This window comes from Sphaeramia orbicularis, chromosome 5 (assembly GCF_902148855.1).
Source record: "Sphaeramia orbicularis chromosome 5, fSphaOr1.1, whole genome shotgun sequence".
Lineage (NCBI taxonomy): Eukaryota > Metazoa > Chordata > Actinopteri > Kurtiformes > Apogonidae > Sphaeramia > Sphaeramia orbicularis.
This window is the reverse complement of record NC_043961.1, coordinates 30,719,040-30,737,876: the sequence shown is the minus strand read 5'-3', so window position 1 is coordinate 30,737,876 and position 18,837 is coordinate 30,719,040. Positions and strand designations below refer to the sequence as shown.

Sequence of the window (18,837 nt, the reverse complement as noted above, 5' to 3'; positions counted from 1 at the left end):
AGTCAACAGACGCACAGTCCGAAACAGAAAGAGGCAAAATATCAATGGGGGTTACTTGGTGAGACAGAAATCGATCTTTTACATGTTAACACTTCAGGAAACAGTGCATTGTATCGATACATCTATAACTTAGCGTTTCTATATAGCCTTGTACCGTCTAAATCACCGTGCCTATGTAATTACTCCTGTTTTATCCCTATGATGCTCCGCAGACCGGACCCGCTCCCATCAGAATTCACACAGTTGAACTACAACAGCTTCGGCTTTTTTTTTTTTTAAACACACGTATAGATGATACTGTCGTTTTGTAACATTATGTGTCGCTGTGTTTGAAGTGTGTGTCAGGTGCCCGTGGCGGAGGGGAAGAGTGTGCAGCAGACGGTGGACATCCTGCACAAGAAGCTGGAGCAGCTGGGAGCTGTGAAGCAGGGCAGCTTCTGTGTGGACTGTGAAACGTACCATGCAACAGCAAACGTCAGCGGTAATACTGAATTTTCTTCACATACAGCATCATCTTTTACTGAAATCATGAATAGGTTATCTAAGTGCACACGAAAATAGCTACTATTTAAATTGCAGAAGAGGAAGTAGTCACTGATATAGATCAGTAATTAAAATATGAGGATTTGATGTTATAAATTTATTCTCTGGGTTTTGGACAACTGGTTAAACAAAACAAGCAAGTAGAAACATCACCTGTAGTTATGGAAATTGCAATTCTCAATTTTATTTCAATACATTTTTTGATTTTACTGGCCAAACCTTTAGTGGTCAATCAAAAAACAATAATCACATTAATTAATGATTAATTTTGTCATTAACTGGATGCCTTTCCAGAAAATCTATTGAATCTGTTGATTTGGTGCTATATAACTGTTACAATCATTAAAAGGCTGTTGCTAATCAACTTCATCTACTGCAGAAATATAAGTTTGACATTTTATTGGAACTTTAAAAATCAAAGAAGACTTAGAGACACTTTCTTTTTAAATGATAAGAATGTCTTTGTTATCATATGCATTTGATACAGGCATGTTAAAATCAACAAACTATGATACATTTGAGGATCTCAGATTTTGAGACCAGGTAGTGCACCTACTAAAGTATTGTTTTAGTGTGTGTTTATGCACCTGTAAGACTACAACAATTAACTGCACAAACTACAACTACCAGGCATAGTATAACAGATTAAATATGACTATACCTATTTTTAAGAAGTTGTGTTAAAGTGGGTTACCTTGTGGAAGTGAAATACTAAAGTGACAAAATAAACATAATATCTCTGACATTGAATCTATCTACAGGTCAGCCCTCCAAGCTCTTGTATGTGATGCATAACTCTGAAACTCCCCTGAGCTGCATGGCCCTGTTTGAAGGCGGACCCTGCCTCATAGCAGATGCAAACTTCGATGTCCTAATGGTGAAGTTAAAAAGCCACTTCCAGAATGCTAAAGGACATAAGGTGGAGTGTCGTGGATCAAGATATCGCTACTGTGACTTCTTAATTAAAGTTGGTACAGTGACAATGAGCTCCAGTGCCAGAGGGATATCAGTGGAGGTAAATATATTGCATTTAGAGATGACACTGACTAAAGTGAAACATTAACTTTTGGATTGTGGCTACATTAACTCTTGTATTTCCTCAGGTGGAGTATTGTCCCTGTGTGGTTCCAGGCGACTGCTGGAATCTGATGAAAGAGTTTATGCAGTCTTTTCTCGGCTCCAGTGTCCCTGAGCTTCCATCTGTGTTTGCTGCTAAACCCGAGGGCCTTTTCGCCCCAGCAGACAGTGTGGACACCATGACTCAGTACCTGGAGTTGTTCAACAAACTTCGTAAATTACAAATGACTGGAAGTAATGTGCGTTGACTGAGCAGTTCTGATGGAGAGATCTACTTTTTATATTTGTACTGGTGGTGTATTAATCCTGGTCCTATGGATCAGTATGGTATGCAGGCATTTTTTTAAAGCCTGGAATTTTTTATTTTCATTTCTGGAGTTTCAACATTATTAAAACTTGGAAAAGGAGTTTGTTGCTGTTGTACACTCATTTTATTTGATCTGAAGCACATAGCTAACAAAACAATGGAGTCATTTTTATGACAATCCCTCAGGATTACATAACTTTCTCTGAAATTTTGCCTTGTTATAGAGTTAGTAAACGCTACAAATGTCTACTTTTTAATTCCCATTTAATTTTAAATGCAATTTGGCATAATTATTTACCAAGTACAAGCTTTGAGGTTGTATATTCATTTTTTATACATTATATTTCAGAGTGTAATATTTTTATCTTCACCCCTACAGGTTCTGTCAGTTATTATGTTTAATTCAGGTTTGAGGTAACTGAAGTTCATGTGTGACAAAAGATAATGTAAATTATCCTATCTGGCAGCTGCAGGAAAAATGACAGGACAAAGAGAAACTTGAGTATAGCTGTATGTGCCAGCCATACACTGTATAAAGTGTACAGTCCTGGGAAAAAGGTCTAATCGTGCAAAAGGGAAAACACCTGTGAGAGTTAGTGCAGATCCACAAATAAAGTTTATTTGTACCTGAGTGGACTGTGAGCATGTAAACTTTGACTGGTTAGATTAAAAACATGGCTGTTTTAGTACAGCAATCATGCACCTGCAAAAATGTAAAACGTGTTAATCAAAAAGAAAGAAAAAATGATTGGTGGAAATAGTCAGACCTTATATTTTTTTTATCAAGGTTCCTCCTAAGAAAGCATTTTTCTGTCGTAATCGAAGTGGGGTGTAACATTAGCCATTTAAATGAACTATACCCCAAACTACTGGGATGAGTCTGAGACACACCACTTGAATAATTTCTGCCTGGAATTTTACTGGACTACTCCTTGACTTGACACTGGATCACTATCACCTGCAGTGTCAGGTCCCTGAATACTCTTAAACAAAGCTTTTCCATAATGCCCAGCCATCAGGGTGAGTTTAGACAGTGGCTGGTGTAAAACAGGAGCATACATCTAAATACATTCATCAGATTAGCACAGAGCAGCTGACACATGGCGCACAGGGATTTCAGGGACACAGGGGTCAAAGGCTCAGCGGCAGGCAGTTGTTCCGTGCCCGGGTTCGCAGTCCAGCCTCGGTTATTGTTCCATGTGGCCTCGGTGGGTGGACGGACGGACGGTCCATCCTGCTGCCTGTTGTTCCGCCATTCCGCCAATGAGAGGCCGGCTGCCGCTCAGTCCCAGTCCAATGAGAGCAGCGGGGTCTGGGCTCGGATCGAGAGTTGGGTTGTTCAATCTGAGAGAGGAGGACAACAACCAGCTTAGAGTGTACCGGATGGATGGATGTTGGCGATGGTAACGTTAACCAGCTTTTCCATTTGTAGACAAGAACACACATAGGGCCCGGCGTTAGTGTACACTTCATTAACCGGCTTTCTGTGATGAATGTCACCAGGGACTTTTAAACGATTTACGGCGCAGTTCGCTAGCGAGCTAAACCGTACAGCGTCAGTTAACGTTAGCGACCATCAACAACCATTAGGTTAACTTCGATTGTCCTCAGCAAACCAGTTAGCCGTTTAGCTAACACTGCCTTTAGCTACCTTGGCAAGCTAGTAACATAAACCCTGACTACTTTGTGCCAGGCAAATCCTCTGTGTTTAACAAAGTGTATTGTTAACCCTGTATATTGCAGGGCAGTGCTAATTTGGATTAGGAGCGCTGTCGTAGCTAGCGGTTAGCGGTGTTAGCTAACTTAAGCTTGGTGGGCTGCCTCAGACCAACAAAGTTGTTGGATGTTCCTGGAGAGTGGCTCTCTGACTGTTCTTTGTTCTGGGTGAATATGGTGTTGGTGTGGTAGCTTAGCATGGCGATAAAAGCCAGCCAGTCGGAGCCAGACAACGGGCTTTAAAACACGGACAGTTGCAGCCGGGGATAATACCACATTTTAATTAAAGCTTCAGAGCTTTAATGTACAGACTAACATGTAATGGCACAGCACAACACAGCACCGCAATGCAACTGCAAACCAGTTGCACCTGCATGCAACTTAATGGCGTCTTTGGATCACAACTTCAGTTTTTAAAGTAATGAAGGTTTTAAACAGGAAAAACATAAATTAAAAAAGACACAACAGGGTACCATCAAGGCAGACAGTTAAATGAATCCAGCACACAGTCTTAATAGACTTGTTGTCATTCCTCTTGTTTCAGCAGATTTATATGTAATCATGTCCTTTTAAAATACTTAAGTATGTTTGACTATATTGTGGTCATTCAAGAAATACGAGAAACATGGTTGCACTGAAAATCAATCTTAAACATTAACTGGCCACATATAACATTATGCTTGTGCTACAGTTGTTCATGTTGTATTTAACTACAAATCTATGGTTTTCAATCACACTTTACAATCAATGACTATTACATAAGATGCTGTACAGAACCATCAAGGCCCACAATGTTAGATTGCCAGACAAAGTTCTTAAGAAATTCTCAAATGCAGTTTAAGGCGAGCTGTGCCCATTGAATACAGCCCTGGTACAAAATCGGACTTCATTATGAACAGTAATTATAATGTAGATATACAGTGTTAACTGAATGTCATCCCTGTTTCTCAGAGTGTTCCCGTTGGTGCTGTTGGTTGACAGTAGGTATGGTGATTGAGCTGAACAGTGCTGCTGAGTTCTCTGATGTGTAGTCCCAAACCTGGTCGAGCAAATTATTTTTACAGTAAGTAAACGATACAGCTTATTCTGAATGAATATATTGTGCTTTTTCTGTTAAACTTTGTATTGTGAATTCTGTGTCAATTGTTGTCACAAGGCCAATTTACTTAAGTAATTACTTATGTAATATATTTAGTGTTTTGATTTTTGTGACATTCATGTAGTCTAAAATCATGTATCTTTTGTAATGCATGAGTCAGTAAGCCTTTTCAACAGATTCTTGGAATGTTTTTCATATTTGGTCTGTTTTTTGTGTATTTCCCTCAGAATGAATTGCTGCTTGGTTGCAGGACGTGTGTCCTATCAGTGAGGCCACATGTGTATCTGGAGAGATGGATCGTTGTAAACACGTGGGACGCCTTCGTCTGGGCCACGACCATTCCATTCTCAATCCTCAAAAATGGCAGTGTGTGGATTGCAGCACCACCGATTCCGTGTGGGCATGCCTAAAGTGTTCCCATGTGGCCTGTGGACGTTTCATGGAGGAGCACTCACTGAAACACTTTCAGGAGTCTCAGCACCCACTGGCTATGGAGGTGCGTGAGCTGGATGTTTTCTGTTTTGCCTGTGGAGACTATGTACTCAATGATAATGCAGAGGGAGACCTCAAACTCCTCAGAGGTGCACTCTCTACTGTTCGCAGCCCAGGTAGACGGTCCCTACGCTCATCAACTGGAGGGGATTGTACCCCCTGGGTTGGGGAAAGTGGGTCACAGCCTGGCATGCAGTTGGCCTCACGCCACAGGAGGAAAGCTCTCTTAGGGAAGATGTTGAGGAGGTGGATGAGCAAACATCAGGAGCTGCAGAATCAGCGCGAAGAGAAACTTGAGGAAGCTAGAAGACAAAAGAAAGAGGTGAAAAGGAGACTCATGGAAGAGCTTGGTAATGTTCCTCCCAGAAAGAGTGCTAGGCTTCTTACTCAGGCGCCACGTTCAACCATCACACTCATTCCTCGCAAATTTCGCGACCCTCCAGAACGCCTACCTCCTCCTCCCAAGAAGCCTTCCTTAATGCCCCTGTCTCCTAAGGCCCCTCAGAATGGCAGAGCTGCTAAACTGAGGAGGTATTATTCCACACATGCCGCAACACGACAGAGACTGGCTCCAGGTGTCACTGGTCTGCGCAACTTGGGGAACACATGCTATATGAACTCAATATTGCAAGTGCTGAGCCACCTGCAGAAATTCAGGGAGTGTTTTCTCACTTTGGACCTCTGTGAGACTGAGGAGTTGCTGGCTAAGACCAATCATTCACAGGACATGAAGGGTGTAACAGGAGGTGTAGTCAGCAGTGGTGACACAGCAATGACTGGATGCCCTCTCGGACGCGTGGGGAAGGCAGCCAGTTGGAATTTGCCAGTGGATAAAAAAGAAAGCACCCCACTTCCCCCTGCGCAGGCTGCGGAGTTGGTCCAGCCCAAAGAGCCTCGCTGCTCTACTCGCCAGCAGATGTCTCTGTGCCATGAGTTGCATACACTTTTCAGGGTCATGTGGTCAGGCCGGTGGTCTTTGGTATCTCCTTTTGCCATGCTACACTCTGTGTGGAACCTCATCCCAGCGTTCCGTGGGTATGACCAGCAGGATGCCCAGGAGTTCTTGTGTGAGCTGCTGGATAAAGTTCAGCAGGAGCTGGACACAGAAGGGTCCAAACGAAGGATAGTTATCCCCATCACCAAGAGGAAACTTTCCAAGCAAGTGCTAAAGGTTCTTAACACCATCTTTCATGGGCAGCTACTCAGCCAGGTGAGACGCACACACTGTGCACTTTGTTATTGCATGATTCACTTATCACTTTTGCGACATTCAGAGTTTAACATGTACAGACAAAAGTTTTTAGATTTAGACGAGGCTTAATCCATGTCTGGGAAACTGAGCCTGTAATGGTATTTCTATAGAAATTCTTCTGGTTTATTCCTCTGTCATTTCACTCTAAATAATGTTTTACTATTCTTCTGTGTGTTATGTTGTTTTCAGTGATTTGACTTTTATCTAGGATCACTTTTATTACAGTTACTGCTTAACCACTGGCCTGTTCTTTGTAGTGTGGTAACTACATTGTCTTTGTTTTCTTGTCCTTGTGTGTTATCTAGGTGACATGTCTGTCTTGTAAGCACAAGTCTAACACAGTTGAGCCATTCTGGGATTTGTCTTTGGAGTTTCCAGAGCGTTATCACAGCATCAATAAAAGCTCAGGCTCTACAGCTTACCAGCGCAGCTGCACCCTCACTGAGATGCTGTCCAAGTTTACGGAGATGGAGGCTCTTGAAGGCAGCATCTATGCCTGCAACCACTGCAACAGTTAGTACATTGTTTCTCATGTATAGCATAGACGTGTTCTTGTAACATGATAAGTTCTTACATTAACATTAGACATGAATGTATTCAGGGTGACAATCTACCACCTTAAATAATTTTAACTGAACCAGAGTTGAACTGATTCAGGCTAAAGGTTTACACAAATGTCTAATCCTTGTGTAAGGATTAATTTGATCATGTGTCTATAATGTTGCATTTGGTCCAATACACTCCGTATCAGAAAAGGAGTTTATACCACCAGAGCACAAACCCAGTTTGGACTGTGAGACATCACCTGCAGCTGTGGGACGTTTGTCTTGTCCAGGTCCTCAGCCAGTAACAGACCAGGACCACGACAGAAGTGTTTCCATAAAATGTAAAGTGAATCTAAAGCAAACTTTTGAAAAGTTGCAAAAAACTGCTTTTACATCAGTGGGGCATTTGTTTTTATTACATTTCTACATCAATATGTATGTAAAATAAGTTTCTGCATACACAAATAGCTACTCGGTGAGGCAAGGAGAGCTGGCTCACTGTTGACAGCCCTTTATACCAGGCGTCTTACAAATCACACTAAATCTTTCTTTGCAGACTGATGTACAGTGTAAACGTGTCACCTCTACCAAAACATTTTGATTGCATACTTACCATTTCATTCTTTAATGGTTTGATTAGAAAGAAGACGGAAAACATCCCACAAACCCTTAGTTCTGTCAGAGGCACGTAAGCAGCTTCTGATCTACCGTTTACCTCAGGTTCTACGGCTGCACCTCAAACGCTTCAGGCAAGTTTTGCATCCCATGTGGATTTGTTTGTTGTGTTTATTGTTAAATGATTTTCTAATGGAATTGCTTTTATTCACTATTAGAACATTTTTGCTTGCTTTTGGAATGTTAATTCTTAAATCAGCAGCAGGCTTGGATCCCTATGAAGTGATTATAAATAGTCTCTGTTGTATGGCAGATGGTCGGGGCGGAACCACAGGGAGAAAATCGGCGTCCATGTGGCCTTTGACCAGGTTCTGAACATCAAACCTTACTGCTGCACAGGCTCAGGTCACTCCGTCCACAGAGGAGGCTACATCTACGATCTGTCTGCTGTAGTCATGCATCATGGCAAAGGCTTCGGCTCAGGGCACTACACCGCATACTGCTACAACACAGAAGGAGGTGAGGAAGAGGATGGACCCGGTTTGAATTACTCTTTCACACATCCTCATTTTGTGTTCTTACTCAACTTGTGTGTGTGTGTGTTTGTGTCCTCAGGTTTCTGGGTCCACTGTAATGACTCTGAGATGAAGGTTTGCAGTGTGGAGGAAGTGTGCAACACTCAGGCCTATATTCTCTTTTATACCCAGAGGTCTGCCTAGGTACTGTACCTCTCGCTGTGATGTCGACCTGAACATGGAAACTTTAGACTGCATTTATGAAAATGTTCTCTGGTGTGTTCCCAGGTGTTATTAAATCATTACTTTGAAATGATTTACTAAAAAAAGATGGCAATGAGGGCAATGGGACAGCTATGAGCATCAGTCAAGGCGTAGTAGCATAATCTAAAAGAGAAAGAAAAATCAGAGGTGTACATTCTGTAATTTGAAAGGAAAGGATTTAAACAGAGGGAAAACTAAATGAGGTCATGATTTTATTTTTTTTTGAGTAAATCAAATCAGAAACATTTTTATAAATGTGGTCACAGGTTTCTCAGCCTGTGGGACCAGCACATTGGTTTATGGCCTGAAGACTGTGGGAGCATTACAGACTGTGTCCTGCTGAACACCAATCTGTGTGTCCATGTTTTTATAAACACCCAGGCGCTCTTTTCAGACAGCATTTTACATCTGAAGGCAGCATGGATTCTGGAGTTCAGAGCATTTTCTCGTAATCATGTTGTTGGTGTGCTCTTTACATATAACAGTACATTTTATCCCAGTGCACTAAATATTCTAAGGGGTACATCTGCCAACATGATTGCATAGATTTTGATATTACAGCCTCAAGTCCAGTCTCTTTGTTGCCTCCTGTTCAACTTTTTTAATTCTTGTGAAATGTCAGTTGTGGAGACTTTTTATACTCATCCCTGTGTCATATGTTTCAATCTATCCTCTCCTCAACTGTACTGCTGTGACTGAATACTGTGTCTTAGGCTTGAAGCCTCTGCCCTTTGCTCTCAGTGAACAGGAAGTGTTTTTGTTTTTAGATATATTTTTTAACATTTCACTTTTGTGGAAAAAAAGTGTGAGTTTTTGACACTTATTAGAGAATGATTTGGTGGGAAAGCTGCACTTTTGAGGAGGGGCTAATACTGTTTGTCCTATTTTTGTGATTGTTTATCTTTTAGCTCCTGTAAGTTCTTTAAATGGCAGCTCTCGCTGTGGTGGGACAGTTAGAGTAGTCTGAGCCCAGGCTGGACACCCGGCCCCTGCTTTTTTCCTGCAGGAGGTCAGAGATGAGTTAAAGGGCAGACTGCAGAACTGACGAATGTGTTTTGGGCAGACTTGGGTTACCCATTTTAAGTTGAGCACCTGAAAGCAATATATTGTACATCTTGCATCTTGACAGGTAATTAAGATAAAATCAGGAATTCTTCTGCTTGTTATACAACGTTTTTTTTTCTACTCTGCTGTTTCTATCAAGGTCTTTAGAATTTGCTAGGTAATCCAGAAAACCTGTTGTGTTTGATACGAGTCAAATGCAAATTACATTTGTGAACTCTATGTAAAAGTTGGAACAATCTAATGACGGTGAATGTCTTACTTTTTAGTGGTCAGGCGTGGCCATGCCACTGATTCCCTTGAGTTCTGTCTTGTAATGTAAGAATACCTGTCATAAATGTAATAGTCCTATGGGTTTTGCCTGACGGTAATTATTAAAAAGACAAATGTGAAATGTTTTTTTCCTCTTGTGTTCCTTTTTAAAACATCATTTCATTCTATCATAAACTATAGTTGTATTGTAATTGCACCATCTTAACTAAAAGTTACTGCATTGTAACAAGAAAAGCACTCGGAGAACGCAGACCTCCGCCAAGACAGATCTACCCCCCCAGATCACCACCAAAATTTAATCATTTGTTCCTTGTGCCAGTATCAGCATTTCCTGAAACTTTCATGAAAATCCATCCATGACTTTTTGAGTTATCTTGCTAATAATCAAACACGCATGCAAACACACAAAATAAAGTGATCACAATACCTCCTGGCGGAGGTAATAATGTACGACTTACCATAGATGTGAGCCAAGCCTGCATCATGTGACTGCATTAAAAGGTTCAGTGACACTATAGTTTATATAAATAGTCCAAAAATGTGTCAGCTATCATCTTTTCACTAATTAAGCTTCACAACTCAGATGGACTTAAAATAAATGGTGGTAAAGTCGTACTGAAATAATCCACAGGATGAGCAGATGGATCGACAGTTGATGTGAAGCTATTAATTCAGCATCTATAATGCTTTCTTAAAGCGCAGAAACCATGAATAAATATAATCTGAGCCAGGCCAAGATGCTGCAGATGAGAGGGCTCTAAATGCAACTCATCTCTGAAGATTAGGCCTGTACTCTGTACTGCTTTTCTACTGACGGATCATCAAGTGAATCTATTATTAGTGAGGGTTTTTTTTCCAACACCAATGTCCAAAATGCTTCTGAATGAAAACATGAAGCTATTCGGAAACCACAAAGTATTGCTTTTCATGTTTTATTAACAACTTGAAATAGTAATATAAGAGACTGTTAATGTCCTAAATTAAAACATTTGCACTGTGAAGCACAAAGTAGCTCTGTTTGTTCAGGCAAATGTTGTGATGTGACAAAGTAAAACTGAACTGGCTTTGCTCCAGTAGAATAAAATATGAAACAGGAAGATGATGTGTCAAATTAAACACACTGCACGGAGTTTATCCTCAACTGCTGAATACATTATGTGGTTGGTTGGTTTATTTTATTAAATTTCGTATTTTATTATATTAACATTGATTTTCCTTGATTATTGTTAATTTAGTTAAAACATTTTATTATAAAGTCAAAAAGTTGTAAACATTTGTGTTTTGCGATGGATGACTTTAAAAATGTATAATTTATAAATATCACATTGAGCAATAATAACCCGTTAGTTGTCAGGTTGTGAAAAAAAGTATGAACAAATGATTTATATGTGTATCATATGGTCCAATTATCAAAGGACTTGCTTATCAATAAAACCTCAGTAACGCCATGATCTGTTTTAATTTCTTTATAGTGGATAGCTCATTAGAAACTATTAATTTGTTCTATTGCAACATGTTATTATCTAAAAAAGGTTAGAATAAAAACAGAAAGCTTAGGATATATTCGAGATCAGCCTAATATATGAAATCATTTATTTTTTTTACATTGTATAATAAAACAGCAATGATTTTTTTGCAAACTGGATATAAACTCTGATACATTTTGACATGCCAGTTAATTTGACACTGTAAATAGTTGGTGTTCTACAACTGTAGTTTTGAAATAGCATTTATGGACAGAAATTGTTGGATTATAATGATGTTTTCAGGTAACATTTCTTAGAACAGGTCATTTGATTTCAAGAAAAAGACAAAAAGAAGAAATGTGCCTAAAAGCACTGCTTCAACACCACAACAGGATGCAGAACCAGGAATGAATACAACATATCTGCACTGTATTTCTGACAACAAAATGGCAGTTTTAGAAGATTCATTGAGTCATTAATGAAATGTTAACTCATGCCAGCTAGATGCATCTTAATGCACATATGAGGACATGCATGAGTACATAACATTCATGAAAAAAACTTTTTCTTCTCAAATATACTATAGCTTCAACATGAAGTTTACAGCATGGTCAGCATTTTACAGTCATTAGAAGTCGCTCGAGTCTTTGTCATAAATAATTAGAAAAAGACGATCCAAAGAGTTTTTGGTGACAGCGATGTGATCAATGATTGGACTTCACCAACATATCAGGTGAGATGAGATGATGCTTGCTTCTTGGCGAGCAGAGAATTCCTGTATTTCACTGTAAACACCTCTCAGCTCTCTGCACATGTTCTCCACAGTGCCATGTTTTGTCCCTGACAGCCTCACACACTCCATCTTCACTCAGAAGGAGCAAGTGCTATTTTGGTCTCTGAATCCTTTGAGGTGACTGAGTTGAAACCAGCTTGTCGTTCTCTGCTGCTAAGTCTGGAGTCCCCCCGGCAGCTCAGCTGGGCAGCAGCCACGTCTCCACAAAGTCCCACTGCTTCCACAGAACGAACAGCAGCAGGGTCAGGAGGACTGTGGCAGCCACCCGGGCCCGGGTCTTCATCAGCGGGGTGATGAAGTTGGCCAACGTGGAGACAAAGACCAGCAGTACAGCCATGAGCGCTAGGATGACGTTGATGAGTTTTCCCAGCAGAGCTCGGGCGTTGGCGTTCTCCACTCCCTCCAACTGGACGACCTGCTGCTGCTGCTGCTGAAGCTCCAGTTTGGTGATGCGGGTCAAACATGACTCCACAGCCTCCTGTGTGCACAAATCCACAAACACACACAGAGTGACCGCAGTGTGTGAGTGTGTCAATGTACAGTAGTAGGACATCACATACTCTGGGACGTATTTGTGTCCATAAATCATCCATTCTGTCATTATCTGCAGGAGCTTTACCTGAATGTCTCTGGCTCTCTCGTAGGACTGGTAGGCCACTTTTTCCTCCATGCTGGCGAGTTCTTGTTTCAGGTTGGTCATCTCGTTCTGGTGCAGCTCTGTTAAGTCATTCAGCTGCTCTTCAAGTCGCTCATACCTGGACATTCACCACAAAAATCACAAAATCATAGACACACAAAACTTTCTCTTAAAAGTCTTAAGAGTTCTAATGTTGACATTTTTATTACTTTTTATTCTTGTTTAGTCTTTCAGTTTGTTTTTTAAGTGTCATTGCATGAGTAATTTTTTGGTTTTATTTTGATGAACTGACTAGTTTTAGCCTAGTTCTTACTTAATTTTAGTTCCCCATGTTTCACTATGAGGAAGCCTTGATTTATAGATGAAAAAAGAAGTTGTGATTGAAATTATGATTGACACAAAACCAATGTTTAATTAAAGATTCAATAATGTGCAAAGTAGTTTAATTAAAAGTCTAATGAATATTTTAAGTGTTTTATAAATTATTTCTAAAATCTCTTCTTTAAAGTCAAACAAATCCACAGCACAAATCATGGAAGTAAACACAGATGATGTTGCCTGAAATTGTACTTTGTTGTAGTTTTTTTTTTTTTTTTTTTTTTTTTTTTTTTAAATCTAACTTATTTTTGACTTCTAGTCTGAGTATTCATTAACTACAATAACCCTCCTTCAGAATCATTCCATGAGTCCATATTTGCCATATCCTGCAGGTTGTGTGGTCATTTTTTGGAGTCAGTACCTGTATCTCTCCTCTTGCAGGCACTGTGTCATGTAGGAGTAGTCGCTCTGCAGCTGGCCCTTCATGTCCTCGATGGCATCCTCCATGTGTGCCTGGCTGGCTTTGATCTCCTGCAGGCCCTCAAGTAGAGAGTCCCAGGAGCTGTGCATGTGATGGTGGTGGTGATGGTGCCCGTCCAATCTGGGGCTCCCCATGGTGGGCCCTAATATTCCTCCGCCTCCTCCTCCAGCCCCCCCAGAATTACTACCCGCTGCAGAGCCTGATGTGGCGCTGGAACACTCGTCGTCACTGCCGTACTTTGGGCTGGAAACCAGAGTGGCACTTCCACTCAGAGCACGGGGTGTGGGGGTGTCTTCAGAGTGTCCCCCAACTCCGTCCTCGAGTGTGTCCTTCAGGTGAGCAATGTTATCTGCACTTCCAAACTTGTTTCTAATGAGGCTGGCGAACTCTCTTGGCTTGGAGACCACAGCGGTGTGAGTGAGTGCAGATACTCCACCTTTGACTCCTTCAACTACTCCACCTCCAAAACCACTTATTCCTGCACGAACGTTGGCTCCAACGTCCTTTAATCCTTGCTGCATGTCCCGCAGGACATCTTTGGGCTGCCGAGCTGGTCCATTCTGTAGAGAGGGAAGAGAAATGAGGAAGCAGAGAAGTGGAGGATCAAAGGCAGGACAGAGGTGATTAGGTTTAAGGGAGAGAACTTTAGGAAGATAGATGAGGGAAGCAGGTCTTGCATGAGAATTAGGTGAGACACAGGATGATGCATCAGTTTAAATGGATGTTAGGGGATGAGAATCATCAGTCTATTTTCGGACTCAACCGTCCTTACAAAGCACTAGTGTCTATCATGAGGTAAAAAAGCAGCTCCACATCTGCTCACATACCTGCTCTATCTCCTTCAGCTTCTTGTGATAGTGCTCTAGTTTCTTGTGCAAGTGTGCGATGGTCTGTGCTGACTTCTGGTTCTTCTTCTCAAACACCTGCTTGATCCTGGATGCCTGCTGTTTGTCGGCGTTGTGGGCCAATTTCAGGTATTCTGCAACGTTGTCGTCTCGAGCCTCCTGCTCCACACGAATCTGCTCGGTGACTTTCAGGATCTTCTGCTGCAGGTGCTCCAGAGCAGCACGTGTCCGCTGTGGCTCTCCGGCCCCTGAACCTTCAGCACCCGTGACCCCAGCTGCCGCCCCTGCTCCGTCTGTGCTGATGTTACTGTCAGAGCCTCCATGGCTGGTGGTGGAGGGTAAGCCTAGAGTTGCCACCTCGCTCTTGTCCAGCTAAGGGAATCAGAGAACAAGAAGGTGTAAAGTGTCCACCACATAAAGTATCATGGACAAAACTTTACTCAAGTCAAAGAAATGCAGCTGCTTTAGCTCAAGAATCACTGCAAAAAAAAGCTTATTCGCTATTTAGACTGCAGCTGAAGATGATCATTTTACATTTTAATGTAATAATTACAGTCACTGATGGTGGATTTTTTAAAAATGCATTAGCACATGTATTAGTGTGTTAGTTACTGTGGCGCTAATGCCTTTAATTGATTGGGTGGAAGCATCAGAGAGTACACAGAAAATCTGCCATGCATTAACTGGATGAGTTATTCTGCTTCCCTTCTAGTGCAGCACCAAAACTCAGCGTTAATACAAAATACTCTACTGTACTGTACTATTGCTGTGGAAATACAGTATGAGAGATGCATGTTGCAGTCATGTTAAAGATAATGATGTTACAGCGCTTACTGTTTTTGGCATCAGCCTACTTGTGTGTCTGCCCTTCCTCATCTAAAAACAATAGTCTGATGCTATAATCCCCTTAAACAATGACTCCTCTGCAGACATATCATTGATCCATGAGGGGATTCCCTGGGCAGTAATACATTCTATATATGTAGCTTGGCAGATGGTGGGATTGTTAATGACCCCTCTGCCTGACGTCAAAACACTGTAATCAGACTCTGCCAACATGAGCGCAGGCAGACACATGACACCATGCATCTCATAGCACTGCTCTAATTTCTCTAGATGGGACGCTGCAAGGATTTATTAGTATTTTATTTGCGTGACAGTGTGAAATGAGCACAAGCATCCAGCGCTGTTCCCAATCAGCTATAGAGGAGCAGGCAAACAAAGTAGGTTACAATCAAATTGTAATGGAGAGGAAAAACAGATGACTGCGGCCCCTGGTGATTTATCATTTTCTGATCTTGTAAGAGAAAGTCAGATGCTTATGCAGTAGCAAAGCAATAGCTCATATAAGAGCAAGGGATGCAGTCTCTAACATTGCATATAAAAGCAGACAACAAAAACAACATACAGCTGCAGAGGCAAAAGCAATGGCTGATGCTCTAACGTAACGGTGCTCTGTTGAAAAGCACAGGCTGATGAATCAAGGCTCATGGAGGTCAGAAGAGAAGCGGGGCTTTAGATGAGGATGGAGATGACAGATGTCTATGGCATGAAAACAAGAGGATGGGGTATGCCTGAGCCTGCACTCGGCAGGAGACACACTGTGACATGAGAGACGGCCGATGGACGTCAACAAGCGTGGATGCGAACACATGAGGATGAGACACAAGCAGCACAGCGAGAAATTAAATCAGAAACGTTACCATACTGCTTTAATCCAATTTTTGCAGTGCCATTGCAAGTCTGTGTTCGAGGCCCATCCTCCTCCACCTCCTCCTCCTCCTCCTCCTCCACCCTCCTCCTCCCCCTGAGCTCACAGAGGAGAACCCCCCCTCCTCAAATATCTTTACCCTCAGCCGTTGTCTGGCTGACTATTACCTCCCTGGATCCTAAAGCTCCATTGTTAATGGCATCGATATCTGCAGCCTCCCACTCCCTCTCTTCTCTCTCTCTAACGCTCTGATCTATTTCTCTCTCTCTCTCCTCTTTTTGTCATATGCTCCCTCCGCCTCCCTCTGCTGCTCTCCCTTACCTCCTCTCCTGCTCTCCCCGCTCCCTCCTTCCCTCTCTCTCTCTCTTTCAGTGTAGATGCAAATGCTCGCTGTCCTGCCCTATAATGGATGTGCGAGCTAAGGGACAGATGATGGAGGGAGAAGGGCGGGGGGATGGGAGAGCTTAGCGCAGGCGTGCAGGTGCCTGTGTGCTGCTGAGGCCAGAGGAGAGGGAGGAGGAGAAGGAGGAGGAGGAGGAGGGAGCACAGCGGGGCCCATGGATGGACCTGCTGTGGGCCTTTCATCCCCTAAACCCTCCAGTATAAACACATACACCCAATGTGTGCTGATGTGGGACTGCAGTGATTTGCGGCCAAAGTACACAGTGTATGTCTGAACAATGTTTCACCTCACAAAGAAAGAAAAAACACAAAGTGGTGTCATCGCTCCATGAGCCTGTTTGAGCCTCTCTGGGCTTCTTCAGTTTGGTTTCAGTCATTACATTACTTGCTTGTATTTGGCAGACACAAAAAGACCTGTAAACTCCATCCTCACCAGGGATCAAAGCTGGAATAAAGTTTGTAAGAAAAAGAAATGCAGGCGCTCACACACATGCATTTAAAACATTATAATTAAGTCCACAGGGCAGCAGCTATGGCACTGAGTTGTTACACAGCTGCTGTGCTCAACCCACCTTCAACTGACTGTTTCCCACTGAGCACATACCTAATATTATCAGCAAAATGTGCTTAAAATAGTCAGCTGATGATGCATAACCTGTCATATACTTTAGAGTGTATTTATCTATAGAAGTGGATCATAGATTTATACATTGATTAAATGTTTACGTAAAAACTACAGAATTATAATGAAATATTTAAGGTACCTCTAATTTGAATTTGAGAGCACAAACTTAGTTATATTAAATTAATTTTAGGTACATTATACACCTCTGATTACTTTAATTAGCAGAAATTATTGTATAGCAGAAATACCTTTGAAATGTAGATGTATGAAGTACAATTAACTAGAAATAGTCCAGTCCAGTACTTGGACATGTGGCTCATGTTTGCTTTTTTCCCTTCAGACAGGATTGGCAAAACAATTTAACAGCAGCAATCATTTTCAAGGCACCGTCTCAGCCATTCACACAGCAAAAATAAAAACAATGAAGTGAAACATTACCAGGAAACTTTGTTTCAACATTTTATTTGATTTTGGAATTCTCATAATAATTAAAACAAAACTAAATTAACATAAGGCATAGCTTTTGACAATAAATAAGGATAGATTTTTCATTTGTAGCTTTTAAGGTAACACAATATGTAGGACTTGTGCTCAAGCATCTACAAACAGAAGTGCAATTCTGTATTGGGGTAATGCTGGCTTGATGAACAATTCAAATCTGTCAGTTAATGAGCAAAGAAGATGCAGTGACCTTGTTCGACACCCATTCAGAATACCCATAGCAGCAGGATTTGCCATCAATAGGCAATAATAAGTGTCATGAACAAATGTTTTGCTTGAGGCAGATATAACTGTTTGTTAAATTGCACCGTGCTTCCAAATAGAAAAGAATAAAGCGCTTTTACTGCAGCGTAGTAAATAATACAGTATTTTCTGAGAACATGTCTGATTGTCATTTATGGAGCTTCAAAAATGAACCAAATGCCATAAAGGCACTTGATACTGTGTACTTAGTACAACACCTATTGGCTGTAAATGTGCAATACTGCAATGTTTTAATGAATATGCTACTTAACAGTGCTGCATTAAAATCTATAGATAAATCTCTTGATATATTACATGTAACTAAAACTAAATATAGGTGTTTAAAGTATTCCAATGACTTTGAGTTACACTCATAACCTATGATTTGAGGTGCTGTACATGTCAGGGTCTGGACTGAACAGTTTATGAAGATCTGCAATTGGAAACACACAGCAGATGGAGGGGATGGCGGAGGACATGTTGGCACTCCTGTTGATCATTATCTACCCAAAGCAACAACTTGTACAGTACATCACAACTCTTCAAGAAATGTCCTATGAGTAAATCATAATGACTGTACATCTGCACATATAAAATATGACACATTTTACATAGGAAGTGCTTGTAAAAAATCCTGGTTTAGACACAGCTCATATCAAACACTATAAAAAAAATTAAAAAAAAAACACGAGAAAAACATTAGTGGATTTAGGTTCAAGAGCCAAAACGGGCCCACATGACATCTGTTTCAAGTGTGTACAGCTCTGTTTTCATTCATCACATCCCCGAGGTACAGAGTCTCTACAAAGCAGAGATGTCCAGAAGCAGAGATGTGACTGCATTTTCAGCGCGTTGGAATGTACAGTAGGAAATGTCAGTTAACACTTTGGCAAGCCCTTGATTCAAATAAGGATAAATCCACTGATTCCAGAGATTTAACATTAATCCTTTCTGCTCAAATGTCCCCTTCTTACCACTGGAATAAAACCAACCCCACTGGACAGAATACAGTACCCTAATTAACCTTACACTGTAGTAATACACATAGCTGAGGT

At 41.3% G+C, this 18,837-nt stretch overlaps 3 protein-coding genes across 4 annotated transcripts; 2 read left to right on the top strand and 1 right to left on the bottom strand.

Moving 5' to 3' along the window:
* Positions 1–5: 5 nt before the first annotated feature.
* On the top strand, positions 6–2,455 carry med20 (mediator complex subunit 20). Its single transcript, XM_030133381.1, has 4 exons — positions 6–58; positions 336–481; positions 1,305–1,558; positions 1,647–2,455. The coding sequence occupies exons 1-4, from the start codon at positions 45–47 to the stop codon at positions 1,866–1,868; spliced, it is 636 nt and encodes a 211-aa protein (XP_029989241.1). The 5' UTR covers positions 6–44; the 3' UTR covers positions 1,869–2,455.
* A 260-nt stretch (positions 2,456–2,715) lies between these two features.
* usp49 (ubiquitin specific peptidase 49) lies at positions 2,716–9,885 on the top strand. 2 transcript variants are annotated; one of them, XM_030133354.1, is made up of 7 exons: positions 2,716–3,330; positions 4,595–4,706; positions 4,993–6,444; positions 6,792–6,999; positions 7,672–7,780; positions 7,960–8,165; positions 8,262–9,885. In XM_030133354.1, exons 3-7 carry the CDS (start codon positions 5,035–5,037, stop codon positions 8,363–8,365), a joined length of 2,037 nt encoding a protein of 678 aa, XP_029989214.1. In that variant the 5' UTR covers positions 2,716–3,330; positions 4,595–4,706; positions 4,993–5,034; the 3' UTR covers positions 8,366–9,885. The 2 variants fall into 2 exon arrangements, with proteins under 2 accessions (XP_029989214.1, XP_029989213.1); XM_030133353.1 differs by having other exon boundaries at positions 2,717–3,330; positions 4,970–6,444.
* A 1,445-nt stretch (positions 9,886–11,330) lies between these two features.
* Positions 11,331–16,398, bottom strand: tmcc2 (transmembrane and coiled-coil domain family 2). The gene is made up of 5 exons (XM_030133362.1): positions 16,004–16,398; positions 14,283–14,672; positions 13,396–14,015; positions 12,639–12,774; positions 11,331–12,497 (listed from the first exon to the last, which is right to left on the bottom strand). The coding sequence occupies exons 1-5, from the start codon at positions 16,004–16,006 to the stop codon at positions 12,198–12,200; spliced, it is 1,449 nt and encodes a 482-aa protein (XP_029989222.1). The 5' UTR covers positions 16,007–16,398; the 3' UTR covers positions 11,331–12,197.
* Positions 16,399–18,837: the final 2,439 nt, after the last annotated feature.

What these genes read in the sequence shown, in the direction of transcription:
- med20 (XM_030133381.1), top strand. An exon ending in TGCAACAGCAAACGTCAGCG is followed by an intron (nt 482 to 1,304) that starts GTAATACTGAAT and finishes ATCTATCTACAG; the next exon opens with GTCAGCCCTCCAAGCTCTTG. An exon ending in CCAGAGGGATATCAGTGGAG is followed by an intron (nt 1,559 to 1,646) that starts GTAAATATATTG and finishes GTATTTCCTCAG; the next exon opens with GTGGAGTATTGTCCCTGTGT.
- usp49 (XM_030133354.1), top strand. Translation starts at nt 5,035, where the DNA reads ATGGATCGTTGTAAACACGTGGGACGCCTTCGTCTGGGCCACGACCAT. An exon ending in ATGGGCAGCTACTCAGCCAG is followed by an intron (nt 6,445 to 6,791) that starts GTGAGACGCACA and finishes TGTGTTATCTAG; the next exon opens with GTGACATGTCTGTCTTGTAA. An exon ending in TGCCTGCAACCACTGCAACA is followed by an intron (nt 7,000 to 7,671) that starts GTTAGTACATTG and finishes TGGTTTGATTAG; the next exon opens with AAAGAAGACGGAAAACATCC.
- tmcc2 (XM_030133362.1), bottom strand. An exon ending in AGCTGAAGGAGATAGAGCAG is followed by an intron (nt 14,016 to 14,282) that starts GTATGTGAGCAG and finishes CCCTCTCTACAG; the next exon opens with AATGGACCAGCTCGGCAGCC. An exon ending in AGAGAGCCAGAGACATTCAG is followed by an intron (nt 12,498 to 12,638) that starts GTAAAGCTCCTG and finishes TTGTGCACACAG; the next exon opens with GAGGCTGTGGAGTCATGTTT.